This window comes from Lingula anatina, chromosome 2 (assembly GCF_051362555.1).
Source record: "Lingula anatina isolate TDL-2025a chromosome 2, LinAna3.0, whole genome shotgun sequence".
Classification (NCBI taxonomy): domain Eukaryota; kingdom Metazoa; phylum Brachiopoda; class Lingulata; order Lingulida; family Lingulidae; genus Lingula; species Lingula anatina.
In genome coordinates this window covers 32876691-32899496 of record NC_141768.1, presented here as the reverse complement: position 1 = coordinate 32899496, position 22806 = coordinate 32876691, and the positions used below count along the sequence as shown (strand labels likewise).

Genomic DNA, 22806 nt, shown 5'->3' with positions numbered 1-22806 from the left:
TACCTGCTACCACTAAGATATAACTAAAGAGTACCTTATTCCCTAACCAACAAATAACACATTACTGTCAAAATTTCACTAAGTGTCTTTTTAAATGAACAGCACACAATAAGCACAAGACCCTTTACTTATACTGGTATAGAAAATGTCATTAATTTTTTTCCTTAATTACCAAGGTATAACCCATCCACAGGATCACATTTTTGAGTTTGACGTTTTTTTTAAGTTTTTAGTTTTTAAGTCACTCTTTAACAATTAGGAGAGAGACTAGTGAATCTCAATCACAACAAGTAAAGAGAAAACTAGAACTCAAAAAAGGTTTGTAAATTGTGTTTTTATCAACAGATTTTGATAGGGTATATCTTGGTGACAAAGACAAATCTATTCAAATTTTCGGTAAAGTTAAATTTTAGTTCTATAAAATATTAATTCCTTTAAATATTTTACCTTGGCATTATAATACAGCACCAGTTTTCCAGCTAAGTCTGCTATCTCTGAGTCTTCATGCTTCATGAAGGTGAGCAGAGCATTTGGACCTGAACATATGGAACAGTGCATTGGTAATTAATGTAGTGGCTCTTTGCTAACAGAGGATAACATGAGAGAGGGAGAGGGAGAGAGAGAGAGGAGGTGCAATTGGGTTCAATATTTCTATGTATAATATGAACATATATGACTTTTCTGCAGCTTTGCATATCTTAAAACACCAAACTTTATCACAACAACCAAAACATTTTTCCACTTTCAATAGGTGCACCTTCGACATCTACATACCCATTAAATGTAACTTCTTGACTTGTCCTGGTTCTATAACATCATGGAAAACACAAACAGAACACAGGAGTCCATGCAGTGATGTAGGAGCACCAAATGCATAGTCCTGAAAAAACAATTCTGATACTGCCAAAAATGTTTCAAAATTTCTAATGAACGTATCACATCTTCTTTCTTCTTCTTTTGTCATCCCTCTTATACCCATTAGGGTGTCAAGGGGAGAAAGAATTTGAGTTGTATTACATCACAAATAATTTTTCTTGTTTTAGGCAAACAAGGTGTAAAGTAACACTGATGCTTATGATATATACTGATATGGTTTGACAGGATATAATATGGTGTGACGTGGTGTGGTTTGGTACAGCACAATATGGTATGTTTTTTTTGTTTCATGAGGTACTTCATACCATGATCTGAACAAATTATATCATACACCTGAAACATCATATTAAGCATGCTGACCCCCTAGATCCAACCCAAGAGGTTCAAAATTTTCTTGAAATAAATTAATGTAAATAAACTCTACTGAAAATATACTGAAAATCCAACTGTATTTTCAAATACACAACTTAAAACATAATTCAGGATTAATACATGTATTTCAATTCTAACTTTCTTGCATCACCAACCATGCACATGATTTAACTCTTTATAATAATGAAGACATTATAACTATTGAAATATTAAAAAAACATGGGTACCTGTGTACCAGCTCTTATACTATTTGCATTGGACTCCTCTTCTTTATGAAACAACCCCTCTAGAGACATTCTCAGCTTGGACTTGTTCACTCTCGGTTCAGGAACAGGTACGTCTACCACATGGCTGTGCAAGCCACGAGATCCAATTCTGCAACACGTCAGTGGCTGATTCAGAAGAGAAAGAATGAATATTTTTAATAACCTGGTGAAGTATGTTATTCACTACTTCTTGTATTTAGATGGTAAAAAAATATCTCCCAAAAGACTCAATGTGTTTTTACCTTTGAGACCTGACTCATCATCAAAAGACCCTTTGATGCAGGGTCAAAATGATATGTCATCCCTTATAGACAAAAACATTTTTAATGTCCATAGAAACAGATTTTTTAACCATTTCAATAACCAAAATGCAAAAGCCAAAAAGTTTTAAAAATCAACTGAAGTTACATTAAGTTCAACTTTCTCCTGCCTTCATTTGGTCCTTAAGGTGTCTCACAAGTAAACTGAGACCAGTTCCATTAGCTATTAAAATCATCAGTATATTAAAAACAGATTCTACTTTGTAAAGAAACAGAACTTGAGGCAAGTATTTGTAATCACCTCAGTGAGAGAAGGGAATTTCATCTGAGTCGCCATCTTCTGTTGGCCATCAATGTAAACAATCAGCTGGCTCTGGCCAAAAGGTTTCTTGGCATTAATATACACAATATCTATACTGTGCTGTAAATATAAATAAGGATATCTTCATTAAAGCAAAAAGTCCCTTTATCACAGTGTATGTCTGAAGTTTGCATATGATTATAAGCATATGAGTTAAAATAATAAGATAAAATGAATCAACTAGCACAATTATTTCATTAAGTTTTAAGTGTCTGTTTCAAAGAAAGCTGGATTTGATGACTTCTGAAAACCATATGAAGCAAATGTTTAAATGAGTGTTCACCTTTAACAATATGCATTAATCATAAGATTTTTTGAAACCAGATAATTTAAAAACTGGTCAAAACAAATTTAGCTAGCTGAAACTGCCTTTCTTGTAAAACTCAATACTTGTGTCAAAACATCTTAATAATAATACTACTACCTACCCACTCTGTGTCTTGTATTGGACTCTCCTCAAGAGATATAGTGAGGTATTCTTTTGCTGTAGAGACTGCCACAACCAACACTCCATCATGAGTTAAGAAGGCTTCAAATCCACTGCCAGCAGTGGTATGAAAACTGGAAATAGGAGATCACGAGGTAATAAGTTTTCTTTATGTACTAAATAAAATAAATTACAAAAGAATTTAAAAAAATAAAAAAAATTAAAAAACTAAAAAAAAAACAACAATAGTAACCTAAAAAATCTTTATAACAGTACATGACAGTACAATTATGACCTTTGTATTTATTGAAAAGTTACTCTGGTAAAAGAGATCATCATTATATCTTAAACACAAGTTATATATCACTATTATAATTGTAATTTGTTGACTCACCTGTATAACTGATACCTGCAGTTACGGACTTTTTCAAACACAGATGCTAGGCACAACCAGGCATGGAATGCAAAACAATGACCAGGCCATTTGCGGATACCAGGAAAAGAAATGCCCTGAAAACAATTACATATTTATGAAAGTTAACAATAACAAATGGACAGTGCTGAGCAATGACCTCCAAAAAGAATGAAAATAATTATAAATAAATTAATTTATTTTTGTAAAAAATAAGGAAAGCCAGATTCAAGCAAAATTGTAATAACTTATACGGTACTTACTGCATCATCTCTACCTCTCATCTAATGTTTTCTACTTACTGCATCATTTCTACCTCTTATCTAATGTATTCTACTCACTGCATCAGGATGTTGAAGATCAAAATAATGCTGTGCATTTTCTCTTCCCTCCTTCTTGGCCATGGAGGAGAGGGCATGCATTAACTGCATCCGGGGCTCATGCTGAAGTAAAATTGTAGAAAAATGATGACATTTTGCTGGATAGTTTTCTTCACCTACTTTTTTTTTCAAATGAACTGCATTAACCCTAAAAGAAAGCTCTGATTTCTGCAACCTTAAATAATAGTTCTCAAATTCAAAGTCCTCCTTAGCTTATGAAAGGAAGCATTTCAGTTTTTATTTATTTATTTTTTATTTGAGTGTGTGGATTTAAATAAACTTGCTTTAATAATTTCACAAATTAAGTCTCACAGTACTTACTCGGTAACCCACTTCCTCCTCCTTAAACAAACTCATTAACTGTTTGAGATCAGCAGCTGATATTGAATGGCTCCCAAGCTTTTCCAACAGACCAACTAGGCATGCTAGCAGTAAAAAGAAAAAGCATATTAACTATGGTGTAACAGGATCTCTTTGATTGTCTCTTGTGTAAAGACAATAACAAAAGTAAAGCATCATTTTCTCAAGATGAGATCAATTTCCTTTTACCATATAAAATATTTCTTAATATGATTGTGTAAACCCATTCAATATCACTATTGAACCAAAGGTTGTAAACACAGTAAAATAGAAAACTGCCCCACGATAAACCATTCCCTGGGCCCAGTCTTAAATAAACATGAAAAAAAGTGTCTCAGTCCCTGTCCTCTATGTCACAATAAATATCTATAATTTACAATAAATGTCTGGAGTATGTGTGTATGTGTGCATATGTGTGTGTATGTGCATTGTGTATTAACACATGCATAATATTTCTACGTTTGAGTCACAATTTTTATTCAGTGAAGAACTCATACCCTTATACATACAGGTGGAGCAGTTCTGGGGACCCATAAATAATTCATATGTGGTATTTGTATTTTAAGGAGCATAAAAAATTTATTATCTGAGATCACCACAAAGTAAAGTGGATAAACTAAGCCAAATTTTTTTCAGAGAAAACAAGGCAAACAAAATGAAAAAGGCTACAATTATATCCTAATGCCCTCAATAAATGATATCACCAGCCTTTAAAAATGGATATGTTCCACCCTGAAACCATCTCACCTCCCTGGGAGCATACCACCCAAGCAGCAGTGAAACTTGGAATTAATCACAAACAATGACCAGCACTACCATGATCAGGTCTTTCCCCTCTGCCTCGTCTCTCTCTCTCTCTCTCTCTCTCTCTCTCTCTCTCTCTCTCTCTCTCTCTCTCTCTCTCTCTCTCTCTCTCTCTCTCTCACACACACACACACACACACACACACACACACACACACACACACACACACACACACACACACACACCTTATATATAAAGAAAATGTCATAAAATTACCAAATGTTTCAGCATCCATCTGCTTTTCTTGCCTCAACACCTGAAGGACTGCTCCCACCATCCCTTCCCTACAACACTGCCTCTTGTTGTGTACTCCAGTGGAGCAAAGAGCTGTCAGACTGTCCGCCAGCCACTTCTGGAGTTCATGGCACTGTATGTCAGGCAGCCAGATCAGCAGCTTCAGCAACAGTTGGGGATTCTTGATGGTTTGGTGGTGTGATGCTTCAAAATGACCTTCTACTACCTAAAAATGGGCAGATAGTGGCATCCGTATATTATGTCCATTTTCACATCTCAAAGTCTGCCCAATTGACATAAATCCTTTGTGAAATTAAAAATATTAAAAATATTTTGTAATTGAAAATTTGAAAAATATCTTTTTAAAGCTGAATATAATGCACTCAGGCAAAATATAACATTTCAAAAGGTCAATAAATATCATTTACCAGGTCCAACAAAGCCAGCAAGAGTTCCTTGGAAGGCTGCCCTAGGTGTTTCAGTGCTTCAATAAACTTTGGAAACCCTACATCCTCCAGAAACCTCTCCTAAAAAGGGTAGAGGGAAAGACAAAGGTCATATAGAATGAATAAATAGATAGCACATGGACGCAAACACACACACACACACACACATGCACGCACGCACACACGCACGCACGCACGCACGCACACACACACACACACACACACACACACACACACACACACACACATATGCACAGACACTCGCACACAGACATACACATGCTAATGTTTAATGTGGACAGTATTCTCCCAGAAGATATATCATACCCACCTTTGCCATGCCACACCCTGCCATTATGCCACTGACTATGTGAAGTATTGCAATAGCCAGTTTATGTGCCTCACCACCAAACAGCTGAAATTATAACATAACTTAGTTCAGTCTATCATATTATAAATATACACAATTAATTATCTTTACACAAATAAGAGATTTTTGAAACAAAACAGAACTTGGACACATTCCTGCCTGCCAGTATAAAGTAACCTCATTAGATTACATCAAATTCAATGCCTCCCCCCCCCCCCCCAAAAAAAAAAAAAAAACTGATTCACTTTCAGCAAAATGAGACTCCATATGAACAGTTTAAGGGAGCAATTTCCAGACATCCTGTTTCTCTTACCTGGGTGTTATTCAGGTATTCTATCAGTTTGTCAAATATCCCAACACTGACAAATGTCACCTGCAGGGCTGGCTTGTCTCTGCAGTCCAACATCGCAGGAAGTTCATCTAGATGGAAAATTGTAATTAATTTTTATATTTATATCTGACCAGTTATCAAAAATTACACTACACACTGCCATTGTTAAACAAAGAAATCATTCCCTTTTTTGTTAAAATAATTCAAATGGTCAAATGGTTCAAACTACTGAAATATACAGCACATATTGCCATTGTTAAACACAGAAATCATTCTTATTTTTGTTAAAAAATCAACGGGTCAAATGATTAAAACAACAGATAAGATACCAAAAAAGATACATGCCCTAGAACCCATTTCAACTACACAAAAGTGACAGATTGAGAATCATATATTATACATTTTACACTTGAGTAAATATCATAAAAAAAGTCCCAACAAAGGATGTATACTTCAATATAAACTGCACATGTATTCCACCATCTATAATTATAAATATACACAATGGGGCATAGACATCAAGTTTTATTCTTATTTAATATTATGGCTCTCACTATACTAATTGCTATGGGTCACTCACTCAGAATTTTAAAGTGCATCTGGACCTGCTTTTTATACTCTATTTCTGTGTGGTTTTTAAAGAGGATTCCCAGCAAGCCTTCAAGGACTGCACTCACTTCGATCTGCCTCTGCAAATATCAATTTATGCCTATTATTTACAGCAAGGAGTACAATCACACAAAAACGTTCCTACCTAAAAAGGTTACAATACAGTGTGGATACAAAATGCAATGGTTTACAATTACATCTACCTAATTAAACATTTCCCTATCAATTGCTCCAAATAGCAAAAAGCTTCAAACAAAATAAAAAAATAATATTACCCCTTTCTCTTCCTAAAAGAGGATCTACGAAATGCATTTTATTCATCTTAACAAATCTAACAACCCTGACGAGTATGACATGAAAAAGCAACTCAGTATAAACATCCATGATTTAGTTCACGAACCTTGTCTGGGCTGGCACAGTGTAATACATGGACCATCCTCACGAAGCATTTGGACGCCACCGTTTGCACATCCCCACCACTCTGTTCTTCAACTGATGTTAACAAGCTGGAGGCAAGGACTTGCAGTAGAATGTCCAGAGTTGCTGGACAAATCACTTTGAGTGCATTGGCCTATAGGGTCCAGAAAACAGTTGCAAAGATAACTCACTGGGTAAAGATACCATTCTTCAGGAATGGTTTGTGTGTGTGTTTACGTAAAGTATTTAGATGACTGGTTTTGATGTTGAATATAGAACAGTTACTAGTATATAGAGATAATATAAAATGTGAGCAAACTGCTGTTGTAGAGTTGTGAAATGTAGAAAACAGTCCAATAAAATCATTTTCTCATTTATGCTCAGCACATTTCATAATTTTTTGTACATCATCACTTGTAAAAAAAAAAATCAACCAACTCGAAATTATTTTCTGCCCAAAGACTGTGAAGTTCACCATTCTTATTTTTCCATTTCTATAAAAAAATTCACAAGCCAGCACATCCAGAAATGACTAATCCAAATGAACCATAACAAAAGGACATGTGTCACAAACCTGCCCTCCTGACATAACACTACCAAATAAATGTAGCATTCTGACTTGAACTGAAATATCCAACTTCACCAACTGGAAGCACTCTGAAACAAATAATTAAATCAAAAAATTAAAAAGAGGTCATTTTCTTTCTCATTCAAAAATGTGTTAAACCATCTTTGTATAAAAGGTCCCAATTAAGTGAATATCTAGCACCTAAATGGAAACAACGAATTTTTCTATGTTTAAGTTAGGAAATGATAGATGTCTTCACAAGGATGTAAACACTAACAACTGCATATATAATTTGTCATCACTTACAAAATTGCACTGAATATATGTGTATGGGGTTACGTAAGTAGAATAGTCATCTTTAAATTTGAATATCATTAACAAAATCAAAACAAAAGAGGTCACCACAAGATATTATGCTTAAACTACTGAACAAAGCTTTGTATAAATTACTTTAAGTCCACTTACCATACAAAAATGGAACAATTTCATCATGAAGCAGAGCAGGAAGAAAAAGAAAGGTGGATTTGTCCACTTTCCACCTATAATATTCAAGCATAGTTGAAATATAAGCATGAGATTAAAATATCCAGTCTTACATTTCAGTACTTAAAAAGTCTATCAAAGATACAAACATTACTATACATCAAAACTCTTATCTCCCCTAAGCAAACTTTTAATATTCTATATTACAATTTGAATTGATCTTACTGAATATGTGATATTATGAAAGAACCGAGTATATGCTATTTCAATACTAAACCCCTAATTTATAACATAATTTGCATAAAATTTACTGAATATAACACATGAAAAAAATGAAGTATGCGATTGGCAAAACCTGGGAACTAAAATTCCACGAAACTAATTTAAAATCATTAGTAGTTTACTGACCACAATGGTGGCTCCAAAGGGCCACATGAAACATGCCCCACTCCTCCCTCCCTTTCCCTGTGTTCTCTGAAATACATGCAATCATGATACGAAACAGAAATAATCTATGTGACATTTTGCCCAACTTTTGCACTTTGTCCAAGTCCCTAATGTGAGTAGTTCATGTTTATATCTTACTTCCTCAGTCTCCTCCTCCAGACAAAATAAGGATCATACAGGCACTCTAGCAGATGAAGAACATGGTGCACCAGGAGAAGTAATCCACACTTCTCATCATCAGCAGGGCTCTCACACAGCTGAAGTTTGAAAATAAAATTATTATTAACATTATTATAGTAATAATAAAAATAATAATATAATAGTAATTAACTGGGCTCTAAATGCTACAAATGCTATGTTTGCAGGATTTCTGTACTAAAGCTAATACAATAAAAAAAGATTGAATGAAAAGCTGAAACTTTCATGAGGCATAGCTTTACTAAAGGCAATACATACCTATAATTTATCACAGAAAAACATTCTTCACCTTTGTATGGCATTTTAGCCCACACCTTGTTTAGTATCATCTTATATAAGAAAAAAGTATTATTTCTCCAAATGAATTAATGTACAATTAATCTATCTCAAATCCAATTCATTTGTGACTTGATTGTTATTGATGTTCTTATGTAACATTTTCCATTTCTTAAATGTACCTTGTTTATTGCAGTAGATGTGATAGTTATGATGTAATTCACGTGGGAACAGGATGCCAACAGTGGGATATTATCTAGATTTCTGGAAACAAAAGCACATGTTAAGAATATTCAAAAACATTTCTCATAACTCATTATTAGAAGATTAAGAGAACCAAAAGGTAAACACAGGCACATACAGACACATACATCCAAGCACACATGCAGACTCTATCATCTTACATTTCATTCAATACAAGAAAAAATTAAATGCCACAACTTTAACAATTACATGTTGACATTTTTCTTATCCATTCTTCGACATGATTTTTTTCGTAAACTTACCTACAAATAATAATCAAACATTTCATAATGTCTATAGAAAAATAAAGGGTGTCTTTTGTCAAGGAGAGATGTTCCAAGCAATGATCACGTGTCTGGCATAAAAAGAACCCAAAGCACTGGAGGAATCCATCAGGCAAATCACTAAGGTTTGGTCCATCTTCCACTGACCTATGGTGGACAATTAATAAGGTCAGAAAAGAGACAATTATTGGTAATAAGTACTACTTACTTGCACATCAATTCATCCTTGAGTATACAACTGTTTCACAAAAACAGTATTTTGTTTCAGTAAAAACAACTTTATCTTATCCAAATAATAATAAATCAAGTAAAAAATTCAACTATTTCAATAAACATTTTTCTTTATTAACCCAAATTATATCTTCATTTTAAAATATACAATGTGTCATTCAAAAAGTAGTACTTGTGAACAGCTGATTTTTCTATGAAAAACTGATCTTAAAACCATGCATCATAAATGATGAAAATAACAAAAAAAAAAATCATAAAATAAACAAAAATGTAAGAATTAATGTTGTGGATCATTTTTCTTTCAAGATATTTTATCACAGTATAATAAGATAAAACTAAAGTGTTCCTCATCAGCAGTTCTCAGAACCAAGAAGTTATAACTTCTTGTCAAGACTCATACTCACAGAATGCTCTCTTCAGTAAGTTGAGTAAACTCAAGGTCCACCAAATGCTGGTGCTTCTCCAGAAAAACCTTCACATACTGAGATAAAGATGACACAGTTTTCTGCAAGAAAATTCATACATAACTCATTGACAAAAACTGACTAATATTTGATAACTATCAAATAGTTTACTATCAAGCAATTATCTTCTCTTTTTATTTTTTTTATTGTTTTTAATTTTTTTTTTTTGCTAAAAACAAATTTTTTTACTAAATTATTATCAGTTTCCATTTCGTATAAGCCCCTTCTAATGCATGGCCAAAATGTAATAAAATAGACTGCATAATATTGGTGAAATAAAAAAAATTCATTGTCTACTATGTTATGATGGTAAAATTAATTTCCAAAGAAAATAAACATGTTTTTTACCTATTGGCCAAAACCTTTGATGAAGGGTCAAAATGTTGTGACTCATATGAAAATAAATCTTAAGTCTCTATAAATTAAAGCAATTTACTGTTTTACTACATTTGTGTCATTAAGGTTTTTGTATTGAAAATACACATCTAGAATAAAAAACAAAAATGAGATAGTAACCAATAGCTGGGACTTATATTTATCATACATGTTAGATCACCATGGCAACTGTTCTTAACATACTGGCAGTTTATGGTCGTGGTCCATAATTTTCACCTGTCAGCAGATGGCATTCAGGCATTGATCAAACCAAAAGACTGTCCACAATGTGTTGTTAAACATTATATGTAAATATGGGCCGTGATGAGTAAAGCCATTGAAAAGAGTTTTAGTTCAAGCTAAATAAGTGGTCATCAGCAATATGACATTGGTCATAAATCACTTCTTAAGAGAAATACATACAATTCCATGTGAATTTTATTTGACAAAATCATATGAAAAACACTGCTGCTTAAGTCTGTCTAAGAAAAAAGCAGACTAATAAAATAAATGATTCATAATTTGTGTCTGCATAGGTATCTTTCCAATTTAAACTACAAGAAAAAAAAGGTTATTCATGAAAAGTTACTTCAGCTTTAAGCATTTTAAAAATATACAGATATTAACTTCAAGTAGATTTAAAGTAGATTTTAATGATTAAAAAAATATTTTGTCAAGAATTTAACTGTTTGCTTTTAACTAAGCCTGCACATTTACCAAACAACCTGCACCCTACTTCATTACTTAGTCATGCCCAATACATGAAATATTAATATCATTCTGTGACAAAATTATACAATATCACAATGATTTTTATCTGAATGAAAAATACACATTCATGTGCAAAATAGGTATTTATATAATATATCTACCTTGTAATGAGGTCAAAACATTGTGATCCTCTGTTGCAATATGTAAGATCCAGCACAAATTAAGTCAATGTCATTTCCAACATTATCTTAGTCTTAAACAACATGATGAATCAAAACCTTCTCTTTGCTATGTATTAAATAAAAACTGAGTATTTCTGTGCTCTACTATAAGTTAATAAAAAGGTTATAACATCCCTATAAGACCAAAAACCTAGGATATATATACCTATCAAGGTGAACACACTTCAGTTTTGGTTGTGTCATTCACCTTATGGATAAAACTGAAAGCCCCCCCTTCTATATTCTATGTTCATGTACCAGCAATTTACTTCACTACCATTCCAGATCTAATCCACTAGGGGAGGGCTCTCAGTTTTATCCAGAGAGAGTATCACATTGCTGCATGATGTGGCTGAAACTGAAGAACACCTTTATGGGTACATCAACATTCTGCTAATAAATATTTCACAACCTACCAGCTAGGTTCATCTACAAGAGGGACAAAGGTGTGATATCAGCCAATAAGGTAGGGTGTGACTGAAATGCGCAATACACTGCACAGTACTTAGGAGAGATTGTATTCGCAAAATAAAAGTTAAAAATCAATTGTTTGGTAAAGATGCCCTCCCCCCCCCCCCCCCCTTCTTCCTACTCTACCTTACTAAAAGTTGGGTACAATATATTGCTGGAAAACATAAAGGCTAAATAACAGTAATAATCTTAGCATCAGTCTTATTAGTTATACAGTAGATTACGATAGATAACTAAAATTGCTGACAATTAGCAAACAGCAACTGATCAAGGCATCTTTCTTTGTAATTTAGTAGCTTTTTGTTTTTATGTTACAAGGTTATGGCTTGGTGGCCCATTAAACCAAGGTAGGACTCTATATTAGCATAGATACACGTATACTAACTAGATAGTAAAAACAATTCAAAACATCTTTTAGTGTGTTTGAAGTAAATTTTAAGGCTTCAAATACAGGCCTGTAAAACATGACTTCACTTCAGAAGTTCAGATCTACACCACCTACAGAAACCAACGCGGAAGTTGATTTATAATGCTACACACGCCAAACGGGCACCCCCGACTACATGTGTATACAAATCAATGAGACCACAGGTGCTACAAAACTTTTAAGACGAAAACATACCTCTTCTTTATATTTCTTCCACAGCTCTTGCAGTTGTTCTTCTGATTCGGGTTGCATTTTGGATTGCAACTGGCTGAGAACTTTTTAAGCCCCGCACATTATCATAACAAAAATATATATTCTACCTGGCGGTGTCTACATCCGGTTAATTGAAATGGGCGAAAAGTACCCACCGATAAGACGTTTACTAAAACCGCTCGTGGCTTTCCGAAAAACTGAACGATGTACTTTGGTAATAATAATAATGAATTAAAAACGAATCAAAGTTGAAAAATTTTAAGTATTTATCAATTATTAACGTGATCCACCTCTTTTATTATTTATTTATTTATTTATTTATTTATTTATTTATTTATTTATTTATTTATTTATTTATTTATTTATTTATTTTTGACGTGTTAAAAAATAAAAAGTGAATTTATAAAAACAAATTAAAATAAACAAACCTAGCCGGTCTCTCTCATTAACATCTACAAACGTCCACAAACGACCTCAAACGTCCACAAGCATAAAATGATTGGAAAATGAGTTCATACAGTATATATTTGACATAAGAAGGCATTTCCCCGAAAAAAAGCCATTTACAGTGGCGGATTTAGGGGGATCAGGGGGTTCAGACCCCCCTACTTCGATTTCTGAAAAAAATCACACCAATTTTGACTAGCTGAATCATAATTTTAAACCGTTTTTCGGAGCCTTTCAGCGGGCCCCTAACCCCACGCCTGGGGGGGGGGGGAGGAAGGTTGGCTTCGCATCTGCGGACCTCCCCCCCTCAAATAATCCTGGATCCGCCCCCGTGAAGGCAAGATGCATATAATGTTTTATTTAAAATACTGTGTGAGCATTTTGCTTTAAATTAATATTATTTAGTAATTAAATTATATACTAGTAATTGATTTAAAGTACAATTTCTATTTCAAATTTTTAAATTATTTTGATAGTCTTCTACTACTCAAATAACCATAATATTAAATGACCTCGGTACCTGTATACTTCATATCCATGGTCATGTGTTTCAATGGATTTGGCATTGTAGGTGGGCGTAAACCTTGGCAAAGAATCCTACTGTATGGTCCTCCAGGCACTGGCAAAAGTTGACTAGCTCAGGCAGTTTCATCAGAAATCAGGTCTGGCTTCTAGTGTCTCAAACTCGGATCTCATTTCAAGTTAGGTTGGAGAGAGGATCAAAGACCTGTTTCAGCCTGCTACTAGCCAGGGAAGAAGATCGGTCGTGTTTATTGATGAAATTGACAGCGTGTGTAGCAAAAGGAGCTCACATGAGGAAGAGCACTCACGTAGAGTGAAAACGGAACTTTTGAAACAGATGGAGGGAGCAGACAGTTCTGGAAGTTCTGAGAGAATATTCCTTCTATGTAGGCCTACAACAAACTGTCCCTGGGAGCTGGGTCCTGCTTTCCTTAGGAGATTTCAGAAACGCATAGTCCGAAGGTTCATTGGTCCGAACGTTCACTATAGAACCTACGGACCAACGAGCCCTTGATAAAAACTGATGAAAATGCTACGGTTTTATTCGGACCAATGAACATTCGGACTATCGAAACGCCAATTTATTTATTTACCCAGACGTCCCATAGGAATGGGAAGGCGGTCCGTCTTTTATTAAAACGTGACTTTAGAGAAACAATATGATCAATTGGCTATTGTGTAAAACAATTCGATATCTGGCTAATCAGCCCTCTTTATGGTCTGTTTCAAAATAAAACGAAGTTGATTTTTTAAGAAAATGTAAGACATTTGAATTTAGGCATTTGTGTATCATAGTAAACATCTTGTGTAAAGTTTTTCTAAGCCCATGTGTGCAATAAAAAAACACTTTATAATGGAGAAAATTTTACAACACACAACTAACCGATTGTTTCGGCTTAACCGTTACTATGCTTTATGACGTCATGATCAACTATAATCTTGATTCTTATCTATTAGATCTGTATATCAATGGCTGGGTTTAATCATTAATATCATAAAAATATTTTTTTAATTTTTACTCGGAAACTTGTTGTTACTTAGCGAGTAATAAAAACAAATAAAACATTCCTTTGTTTTCAATTAATTGTACAGTTTATAATTTTATCCTTGCGTCGCTTTGATGTAGGAAAATCATCTGTGACGTCACACATGTCACTATAGTTGCCATATATCTAAGTGATATTGCAAAGCAGCAAGATGAGTTGTCTATGCCTTTGTTTTAAAAGTCTGAAGTCGATGCGAGTAGATGATGGAACGATTAATTCTATATATGAAAAACAGCGCACAAGACGCAGAGAAGATGAAGACATTGTCTTGAATTCAGACATTTTTCGTGCTGTGTCAAGAGACGGAGAGGTCCCGCTGGAGAAGTTCAAGCGCCCAATGAGAGAGTTCGAAGCTGGGTGTGGTCGTCCAGTGCAGCAGATGGACCCCAAGGCCACACTTCATTCGACCTCCTCAGAGAGTGAATTTATTCCATATCGTATGACGCCCATAGAAAAATCGACAGATGAAAAAGTTCTGCCTAAGCCAACTTCACCTGCGTCTTCAAACTTTGAGCCCAAAGCATCTGGCGCCGAACATGTTGTGTTACGACCTCCAGGTAATAAAAGTGCCACCTTAAACGAAGACCAGAATATGCAGGGTCCTAATGCCAAAAGCTTAGCATTTTCCACGTCGAAGAATTCAAAATTTGCGACACCTAAAAGCATGGCACATAGAAATCAGATGGGGGGTCAGCCAAACGCACCAAACATGACCAGCACCATGCCATCAAGTTTCCCAGAGTCACAGGTCGCCCCACATGCCCAGAAACTGCTGGCAGACCTGCAAAAGGAGCTTACAGCAGACATAAGCAAATTACTGGAACCGGCTCCTTTCCAGTCAGCCCGGCCAAAAACAAAGAAGCCGGGAAACCTCTCGTCCATTTTCGACACAGCGACTGCTCCTACACAGGTATACCATTTACCAGATGGACACCTCCATGAAGTCCACGTAAGTCCTTATGAATTCGAGCGGCCGACCAAGCCAAAGAAAACTGCAAAGCAGCATTTGAAAAATATCAAGAAGAACCTCTTTCAGCTCAATCCTATTCCCAGTGGAAAAAAGAAAAAGCGTTTAGAAGACGGCCTGGTTTTCACAGAGCATCCTCTGAATCAAATGCCAAAACTGACGCCTCAGATGTACGAGGCAATTTGCCCAGCATTACCCGGTGCTGTCCCCGAGACAATGAAATGTTCCCGTGTCGAGACACATCTTCATGATGCTAGTCAGTCAATAAGGTATGCAACTAATACGCTAATATAAGTTACAGTGCTTTAGTCTTGTGAATATAGTTTTACTACTACAATTACTACCACTACTATTTTGTTTGTTTGCACACGAGTTTATTATTTGCCCTTTTCCTATTATGTACATGTATTTTGTTTGCAGTGTTATCAGATGTCACTTAAACTTTTAATGATTTTTCTGTTTTGGATATGCACGAATGTGCAGTTAACTAAGATATTATATTTTCAGACCCGAGTCTGGCTGTAAATCAGAAACAAAGTTCTCTGAGCTCCTCGAGCCCCAACGTTCACCTACTGCCAGTATAACCGATGAACCCGATGAGATCAGCAGTTCCTGCTTTAGGTAAACCTTATTTTGTAATAATCTTTTTTTTTTCGTTTTTTTAAATAACAATTCTGATTAATGAGAATATAAACGGTGTTTGATTATTTTTCCAGTTTTGTTCTCATCATAAGCTATTATTCTTTATTATTCATCACACAAAAAATATCTTCACGCTCACAAAAATCACATAAACATCAATCATGTATAATTGTTTTTGGTATTTTCTAGACCTCGACCTAGTGAGAAAGCGTCACAAGCATGTCACTTTAATGTGACCTTGCCGAACTGTCCCCAGTACGACCAGGACCTCAGCCTGGCACCGTACCTGCCGAAAGCTCCCAGACCCGAGGCACCCCGTGCTGAAACGCCAACCTGTCCTAGCTCCACCAAGCGACCTAAGTTTCGATTTCCTTGGCAAAAGAAAAGAGGCGTGGCCCCCCTTCAAGTCAGTCCCAGCGAAAAGCCCGCAGAAGCTGCGAAACCCAAACGCCGCAGACCACAAACCCCCTTCTGGAGAAAGAGAAGGGATGACATAAGTTCATAGACACACTGAAATTGGCATTATGATATAACGCCGAGCATTCCATGACTTGGCAGCCAGCATGTTGAATGAACAACCCGTGTGTTGTACGTGCAAGTGTGTGTACACGTAGGCCCTATGTCATTGGTCATTTGTACTACATCTGCACTGTATGCGTGGGTAGGCTACTCAAGTGCATGCGTGCATATATATATATATGCGTTCTTGCGTGCGACTGCTGTCTAGCGTGTGTATGCTTGCAATAGAAAAAAAGTAATTCCAAATCGCATTTAAATCTGCATCGAGTTGTATATATCTTGTCAATTGGCTGAGAATAAAAACGAAGTAAAATGTAATTTTAGATATTTGATTTTTTGTATGAGAACAAAATACTTTATATATAGAGATAAGATTATGATAAAGAATAATAAACTTTTTTCACAATTTCGTTAGCATTATTTATTCATCTCCGAAACGCTCGTGCTGCTTTACACATCGTTCGTGGAGAAAACATATTCACCCTAGCTATATACGACAGTCATCAATTCGATGAAAAAAGTGTGCCCTTTTTATAACAAGAGGAACATGCCTCATATTGTAAACCAATTCAAATTTTAAGTAGGCTGCTATGGATTTAGTTTGAACGGGAGTAGACCAAGTTCTGGATGAAAAGATCAGACCAATTTTGGAGCTAAAGTGCTTTTTGCGCGATTATTAACCCCTTCACCATCATTCTGCATTTTAGTGTTTTAGTATTTTATCTCCCTTTTATGCCACATAAGAAAAAATGGCAATTTTCCTAAAAAGCTATAAAAATGCTAAAATTAACCAACATTCTTATATTCGGCCCTTTATTTTGTAGTTAAGTATTTACTTGTTCACAAAGCCATTTGAATCGATACCATCTATTTGATCATTATGTGTAAATAGCATCAGGCTTATAAGCCTCTTCTCAGACATCGTCTACATTGTAGGTATTTGTTTGCTTCGATCAGTGGTATTTGTGGCAGACGTGGCATTGGCACGCTAATGATTTTGGTAAAGGGGAGGGGGGCACAAAAACGAAACATTTTGTAAAACATACAAAGATAATTTTACTACAATGTGCAAGGCCCAGGGATAAAAATAAAAGCATCATTCTGTCTCGTTTCAATCCAATATATGCTTTGTGTGTGTGTGTGTGTAGGGGGGGGGGGGGTACAACTATGTTTTACTAGCAATAAATACAAACCAGACAATATGACACCAGAAAGCTTTAAACTTTATTTCTAATTATACATTACAAAATCAATTACCTTATTAACAGAAATTATTTTCAAATGCTTAAATTGCAGATTGGTGTAGGTTGTTTAATGATATGCAATTAATACTCTCCAATAACTTCATTCTGGATTAATTTTTTTCAACATCCCAGGAACAATTAATTCTATAATGAATAAGGAAACCTTCTTTAAGGAAAACTGCCCACCTTTGTAAGAAATGTTATAACAAAAATATACAGTTTAACATCAATACTTTCATTTCATTGCTCTTTACTTAACAGGAAATGTGGAACAACAAGTAAGGAATAAAGCAAGCTTGCTTTGAAATCGTTTGGATCATTGATATAATCTCAAGTAACTGTCCAATTTCGATTTTAAGTTCATTTTTGATTTAGAAAATAAAAGGTACTCGTGTAAAGTGGTAATTGTTCAACCACACTTGAGAAAATCGGAAAGGCAGTGACATGCGATCCCCCCTCGAGGAATGGCCGTGTGCACCCAGCATTCTTCAGGAGGAAAAGGATTAGAATTAGTAAGGGTAACAGAAAGGACTTAGATTATGATTTTCTCAAATGCTAAACAATTCCCCTGTCATCAGAGGTAAATATTTTATAAATACTAATTCCAAACCAATGGCTGAAATGTGGACAATCATTACTGTGGGCAATACCAATGTTCCTCATGAGAAATTAACCCATACACACTTCTCATATAGACCCAAGACTTACATGTAGTGCAGATTAACCAATTAAATACGTATGAACTATATGTAATTATATACATATGAAATGAGGACTACCCCACTTAAGTTAGATAAGATATCAAAGTACGTTCAAACGCACAAGTGAAAAAATATCTAATTCATCTCGATAAAATCACATCTAACAAGTTTTTAAAGTTAACCATAAACAAAATAATATCGCCAGAATTTGCAATTATTAGTGAAAACTATTTACATACTTGTATGTACGCGTGTATTAACAGTATTTTTCCAACAAAGAGTTATATCTATTTCAATCATAGTTAGACCCATTCGGTGCATTGGCTTTGTTTTAACCTGCATTGTGATTCTCCGTAATAATTAGCCATGGTCCAAAATCTTTCAGTTATTCTCTATATGTCTTATGGATATGAACTGGGTACATTTTTCGATGTATTTCTTATATTTGGTGTTTTGCATGTTATGAAAAATGCCTCTAAAACGTTGACAGCAAAGATGACGCCAATCCCACATACCGTATTCAGTTCTGAAATAGATATCAAAACTAAGTCAAGATTTTGTAAAGTTTTATATCTTATTACACACACTGCATTTATTAAAGTCAACATTCAGTTTAATCTTATTTGACATTATGGAAAGATTTAGTGGGTAAAAAAGACATACCATTAGGTGTATGGAAATACCTTACGGTTATCATTGAAGGATGAAGACTAAGTTGCTGCCTTATTCTATTGTTGTTACGAAGACTTTTGGTAGCCTACAAGTTCAAATGATATCTTTGTAATAGAGCATCGAGAGCAAAAGAAAAAGTATAATACGTATAAACAAGTATGGACACTTCGTAAGTCAACCTGTAAATGCTAGATGTTTATCAGGCCTACAGTTCATAACATCATTAAAATATAATTTTTAATAACTATCAATAATGTTACCTTTTTTCTCGGGCACTTGCCTTGAAACATTCGTTTTCAATGCTGTGGTAATGAGCTGCTGGAACACCGTCTCTTAAGAGATTATAACAGAGTATAGCCATCTATGGAGGTCTCGTGGTCTAATGACAAGCTCAGACATCAGAATGATAGCTATAACTGCCTTTTTAGTGGTAAAACAGAATATATTATATTTCTACGAGTTGTTTACTATGTCTTATTGTGAAATATAGATCTCATACAAAGAGTTATCATCCCTTTAAGTGTTGATTGTGCTGTTATAAACATTATTTATTATTGTATCAAAATAGACAAAATGACCTATTTTCTGCATCTTTTTAAGGTGCGACTTATGGGCCTGAAGACCTTTACTAGTCACATTTGTAATTTTCCCTTGGGTATAAGTTCAGAGCTATAAAGTCAATTAAGATTCAAGTGGACATTAAATGAGATTACGTAAAACACACTTGCTGATACTGTAAACTCCTACAGGTTAAATTCTCTGCTAGATAAGTATCCATAATAAGGAAGCAGTGATAATTATGCAGGTAAATATTGTTTAATATTGCAAATAAGTTTTCAAAAAAAATATTTTTGGCATTTTCAAGATGTGACTATTAACACCCATCCACTTGAATCTCTGCATATTTTCTGTATTTTCACATAAGCAGTTGTATTAGTATTTATGTCTTTAAACATTATGTAATATTATTTTATGCACTGTCACCATTTTTCAAATATTGTGATTTTCATTATGTGAATTTGAACTCTCGTGGTCCTGAAACTGTAATCTTATTGCAGGGGCGGATTGAAACTGTCTTCTGGGCCTTCTGGAAGACGGTCAGATTTTAATGTTTACATTGACGTGTATCTATTTTTTTCTGTTGGAAGACCAAAAATAGAGGATGGATCAACAAAGATAATTTGGAATACTGTCAGATAATATCTCTCCTGTTCGCTCCTGTTATTGACCATGTTATCTGTAGTTCATGATTAAAATTCAATGTTGATTGACAGCATTGTTTATTATTGCATTTTTTTCAATTTACCCGACCTGCCCCCCCCCCCCCCCCCAAAAAAAAAAAAAAAAAAAAGTTTGCTTACCTTAACATCTAACGACAAGTGAAGTCAGTGTCTGGGTTAAATCGCTCATCATCTTCTTTGTCCTGTAAAAAGAAATTAAACTAGATTAGATTTTTTTAAATTTACCTATCCTCTCAAATAAAAATGAAATTTACTAACCTTAAATTCTTGTTCCAAAGAGTAGTCAATGTTCGATTGTAAGCACTCATCATATTCTATGTCCTGTAAAAAGAAATAAGAATGATATTAGATCTTTTTCAATTTACCAACCCCTACACCCCACCCCCCATCCCCCCAAAAAAAGAAGTTTACTAACCTTAACATCTATCGACAAGTGAAGTCAGTGTTTGGGTCGAGTCGCTCTTCATCTTCCAGGTCCTGTAAAAAGAAATAAGAATGATATTAGATCTTTTTTCAATTTACTAACCCCCCCCCCCCCCAAAAAAAAAAAGTAGTTTACTTACCTTAACATCTATCGACAAGTGAAGTCAGTGTTTGGGTCGAGTCGCTCTTCATCTTCCAGATCCTGTAAAAAGAAATAAGAATGATATTAGATCTTTTTCAATTAACCTATCCCCTCCAAAAAATGAAATTTACTAACCTTAAATTCTTGTTCCAAAGAGTAGTCAATGTTCGATAGTAGGCACTCATCATCTTCTGTGTCCTGTAAAAAGAAATAAGAATGATATTAGATCTTTTTCAATTTACCAACCCCCCCTTGTCCCCCCGTCCCCCCAAAAAAGGAGTTTACTAACCTTAACATCTATAGACAGGTGAAATCATTGTCTGGGTAGAGTCACTCATCATCTTCTATGTCCTGTAAAAAGAAATAAAACTAGATTAGATTTTTTTCAATTAACCTATCCCCTCCAAAAAAAAAATGTAATTCACTAACCTTAAATTTTTGTTCCAAAGAGTACTCAATGTTCGATGGTAGGCATTCATCATCTTCTGTGTCCTGTAAAAAGAAATAAGAATGATATTAGATCTTTTTCAATTTACCAACCCCTACACCCCCACCCCGAATCCCACCCAAAAAAAGAAGTTTACTTACCTTAACATCTATCGACAAGTGAAGTCAGTGTCTGGGTAGAGTTGCTCATCATCTTCTATGTCCTGTAAAAAGAAATAAAACAAGATTAGACTTATTCAATTTACCTATCCCTCCAAAAAATTAAATTTACTAACCTTAAATTCTTGTTCCAAAGAGTAGTCAATGTTCGATGGTAGGCACTCATCTTCTGTGTCCTGTAAAAAGAAATAAGAATGATATTAGATCTTTTTCAATTTACCAACCCCCCTTGTCCCCCCGTCCCCCCAATAAAATCCTGTAAAAAGAAATCAGAATGATATTAGATATTTTTCAATTTACCAACCCCCCTCCCTCGTCGGTGACGGTTTTATGTACTTCTGTGTCTGTACATTAAAAGGGAACAACACTCACTCACACTTGAGAGCAAATGCACATCAGCCTTAGAAAGAAACAACAAAACTCGACGAGCGTGACCTAAATAGGGCATGTGAAGCTTTTGATACTAGTCTCAAAGGGCAATCAAGATCCACCTAGAAACATGGGCGTAAGAGGAATATGACAAAAATGAAAAGAGAGTATGATATGGTGGCACTCACCCACCTCCAGTATCTTGGATTTAAGTCCATTTAAGATTAATTTTCCGCGGCGGTTATTCGACGTCCGGGCTAATAGCTGAGTGTTATTTGTACATGTACATTTCCCAGAGCGACGAGTCCGCATGGATTGAAGAGTCGAATTCCAGAAGCACACCATAGGGAAAAAGACGAAACATTCGGCGTTTTGTGCTAGTAAAGAAACTATCCTCAAGTGCGATGCATTGGTGTAGCATCACATGACATTTGAAGGCGGTTCCCAGAACTAAATCGCTCTCACTTCATGTCTTTTGTTCTCCTCTTGAGTGCAACGCAATATGTCCATCCCACTGCTCTGTGTGCTGATGAGTGATCACACGTTCATAATTGCCCGCTCTTAGACTTCCAATCGTAGATTGTCGGCTGGGGGCGTTGCTGTCGTCACCATGCTGTCAGTTTGAACGCGGGGTTGTCGTATGAGAGTGAGACTCAAATTTTATTGTAAAGTTTATACACCTACGTTTGAAATGCATTCAGCGATTACACACCTTAACTTCTTCGTT

At 35.1% G+C, this 22806-nt stretch overlaps 1 protein-coding gene and 1 long non-coding RNA gene across 5 annotated transcripts in view; both read right to left on the bottom strand.

Annotated features, from left to right (window-relative positions):
- The window catches only part of LOC106154953 (neurobeachin-like protein 1), a 32793-nt gene extending 20108 nt beyond the window's left edge, over nucleotides 1-12685 (bottom strand). For both annotated transcript variants that reach the window (XM_087007178.1, XM_087007177.1), the window contains exons 1-21: nucleotides 12521-12685; nucleotides 10061-10161; nucleotides 9405-9572; nucleotides 9081-9162; nucleotides 8563-8681; nucleotides 7960-8033; nucleotides 7501-7583; nucleotides 6910-7080; nucleotides 6481-6589; nucleotides 5883-5989; nucleotides 5531-5614; nucleotides 5182-5280; nucleotides 4736-4979; nucleotides 3676-3779; nucleotides 3316-3417; nucleotides 2957-3072; nucleotides 2564-2696; nucleotides 2076-2195; nucleotides 1476-1640; nucleotides 775-880; nucleotides 448-536 (exon numbers count right to left, since the gene is read on the bottom strand). In XM_087007178.1, coding sequence (XP_086863304.1) covers nucleotides 448-536; nucleotides 775-880; nucleotides 1476-1640; nucleotides 2076-2195; nucleotides 2564-2696; nucleotides 2957-3072; nucleotides 3316-3417; nucleotides 3676-3779; nucleotides 4736-4979; nucleotides 5182-5280; nucleotides 5531-5614; nucleotides 5883-5989; nucleotides 6481-6589; nucleotides 6910-7080; nucleotides 7501-7583; nucleotides 7960-8033; nucleotides 8563-8681; nucleotides 9081-9162; nucleotides 9405-9572; nucleotides 10061-10161; nucleotides 12521-12577 — 2433 coding nt within the window. In that variant the 5' untranslated portion in view covers nucleotides 12578-12685. The remainder of the gene's footprint in view (nucleotides 1-447; nucleotides 537-774; nucleotides 881-1475; nucleotides 1641-2075; nucleotides 2196-2563; nucleotides 2697-2956; nucleotides 3073-3315; nucleotides 3418-3675; nucleotides 3780-4735; nucleotides 4980-5181; nucleotides 5281-5530; nucleotides 5615-5882; nucleotides 5990-6480; nucleotides 6590-6909; nucleotides 7081-7500; nucleotides 7584-7959; nucleotides 8034-8562; nucleotides 8682-9080; nucleotides 9163-9404; nucleotides 9573-10060; nucleotides 10162-12520) is intronic.
- Nucleotides 12686-17883: 5198 nt separating this feature from the next.
- LOC147763611 (uncharacterized) lies at nucleotides 17884-20930 on the bottom strand. 3 transcript variants are annotated; one of them, XR_015333295.1, is made up of 5 exons: nucleotides 20798-20930; nucleotides 20660-20721; nucleotides 19559-19718; nucleotides 19290-19383; nucleotides 17884-19152 (listed from the first exon to the last, which is right to left on the bottom strand). It is a non-coding gene; the product is annotated as an uncharacterized LOC147763611 (long non-coding RNA). The 3 variants fall into 3 exon arrangements; XR_015333296.1 differs by having other exon boundaries at nucleotides 19559-19630; nucleotides 20660-20930; XR_015333294.1 differs by having other exon boundaries at nucleotides 20660-20929.
- Between the last annotated feature and the right edge of the window lie 1876 nt (nucleotides 20931-22806).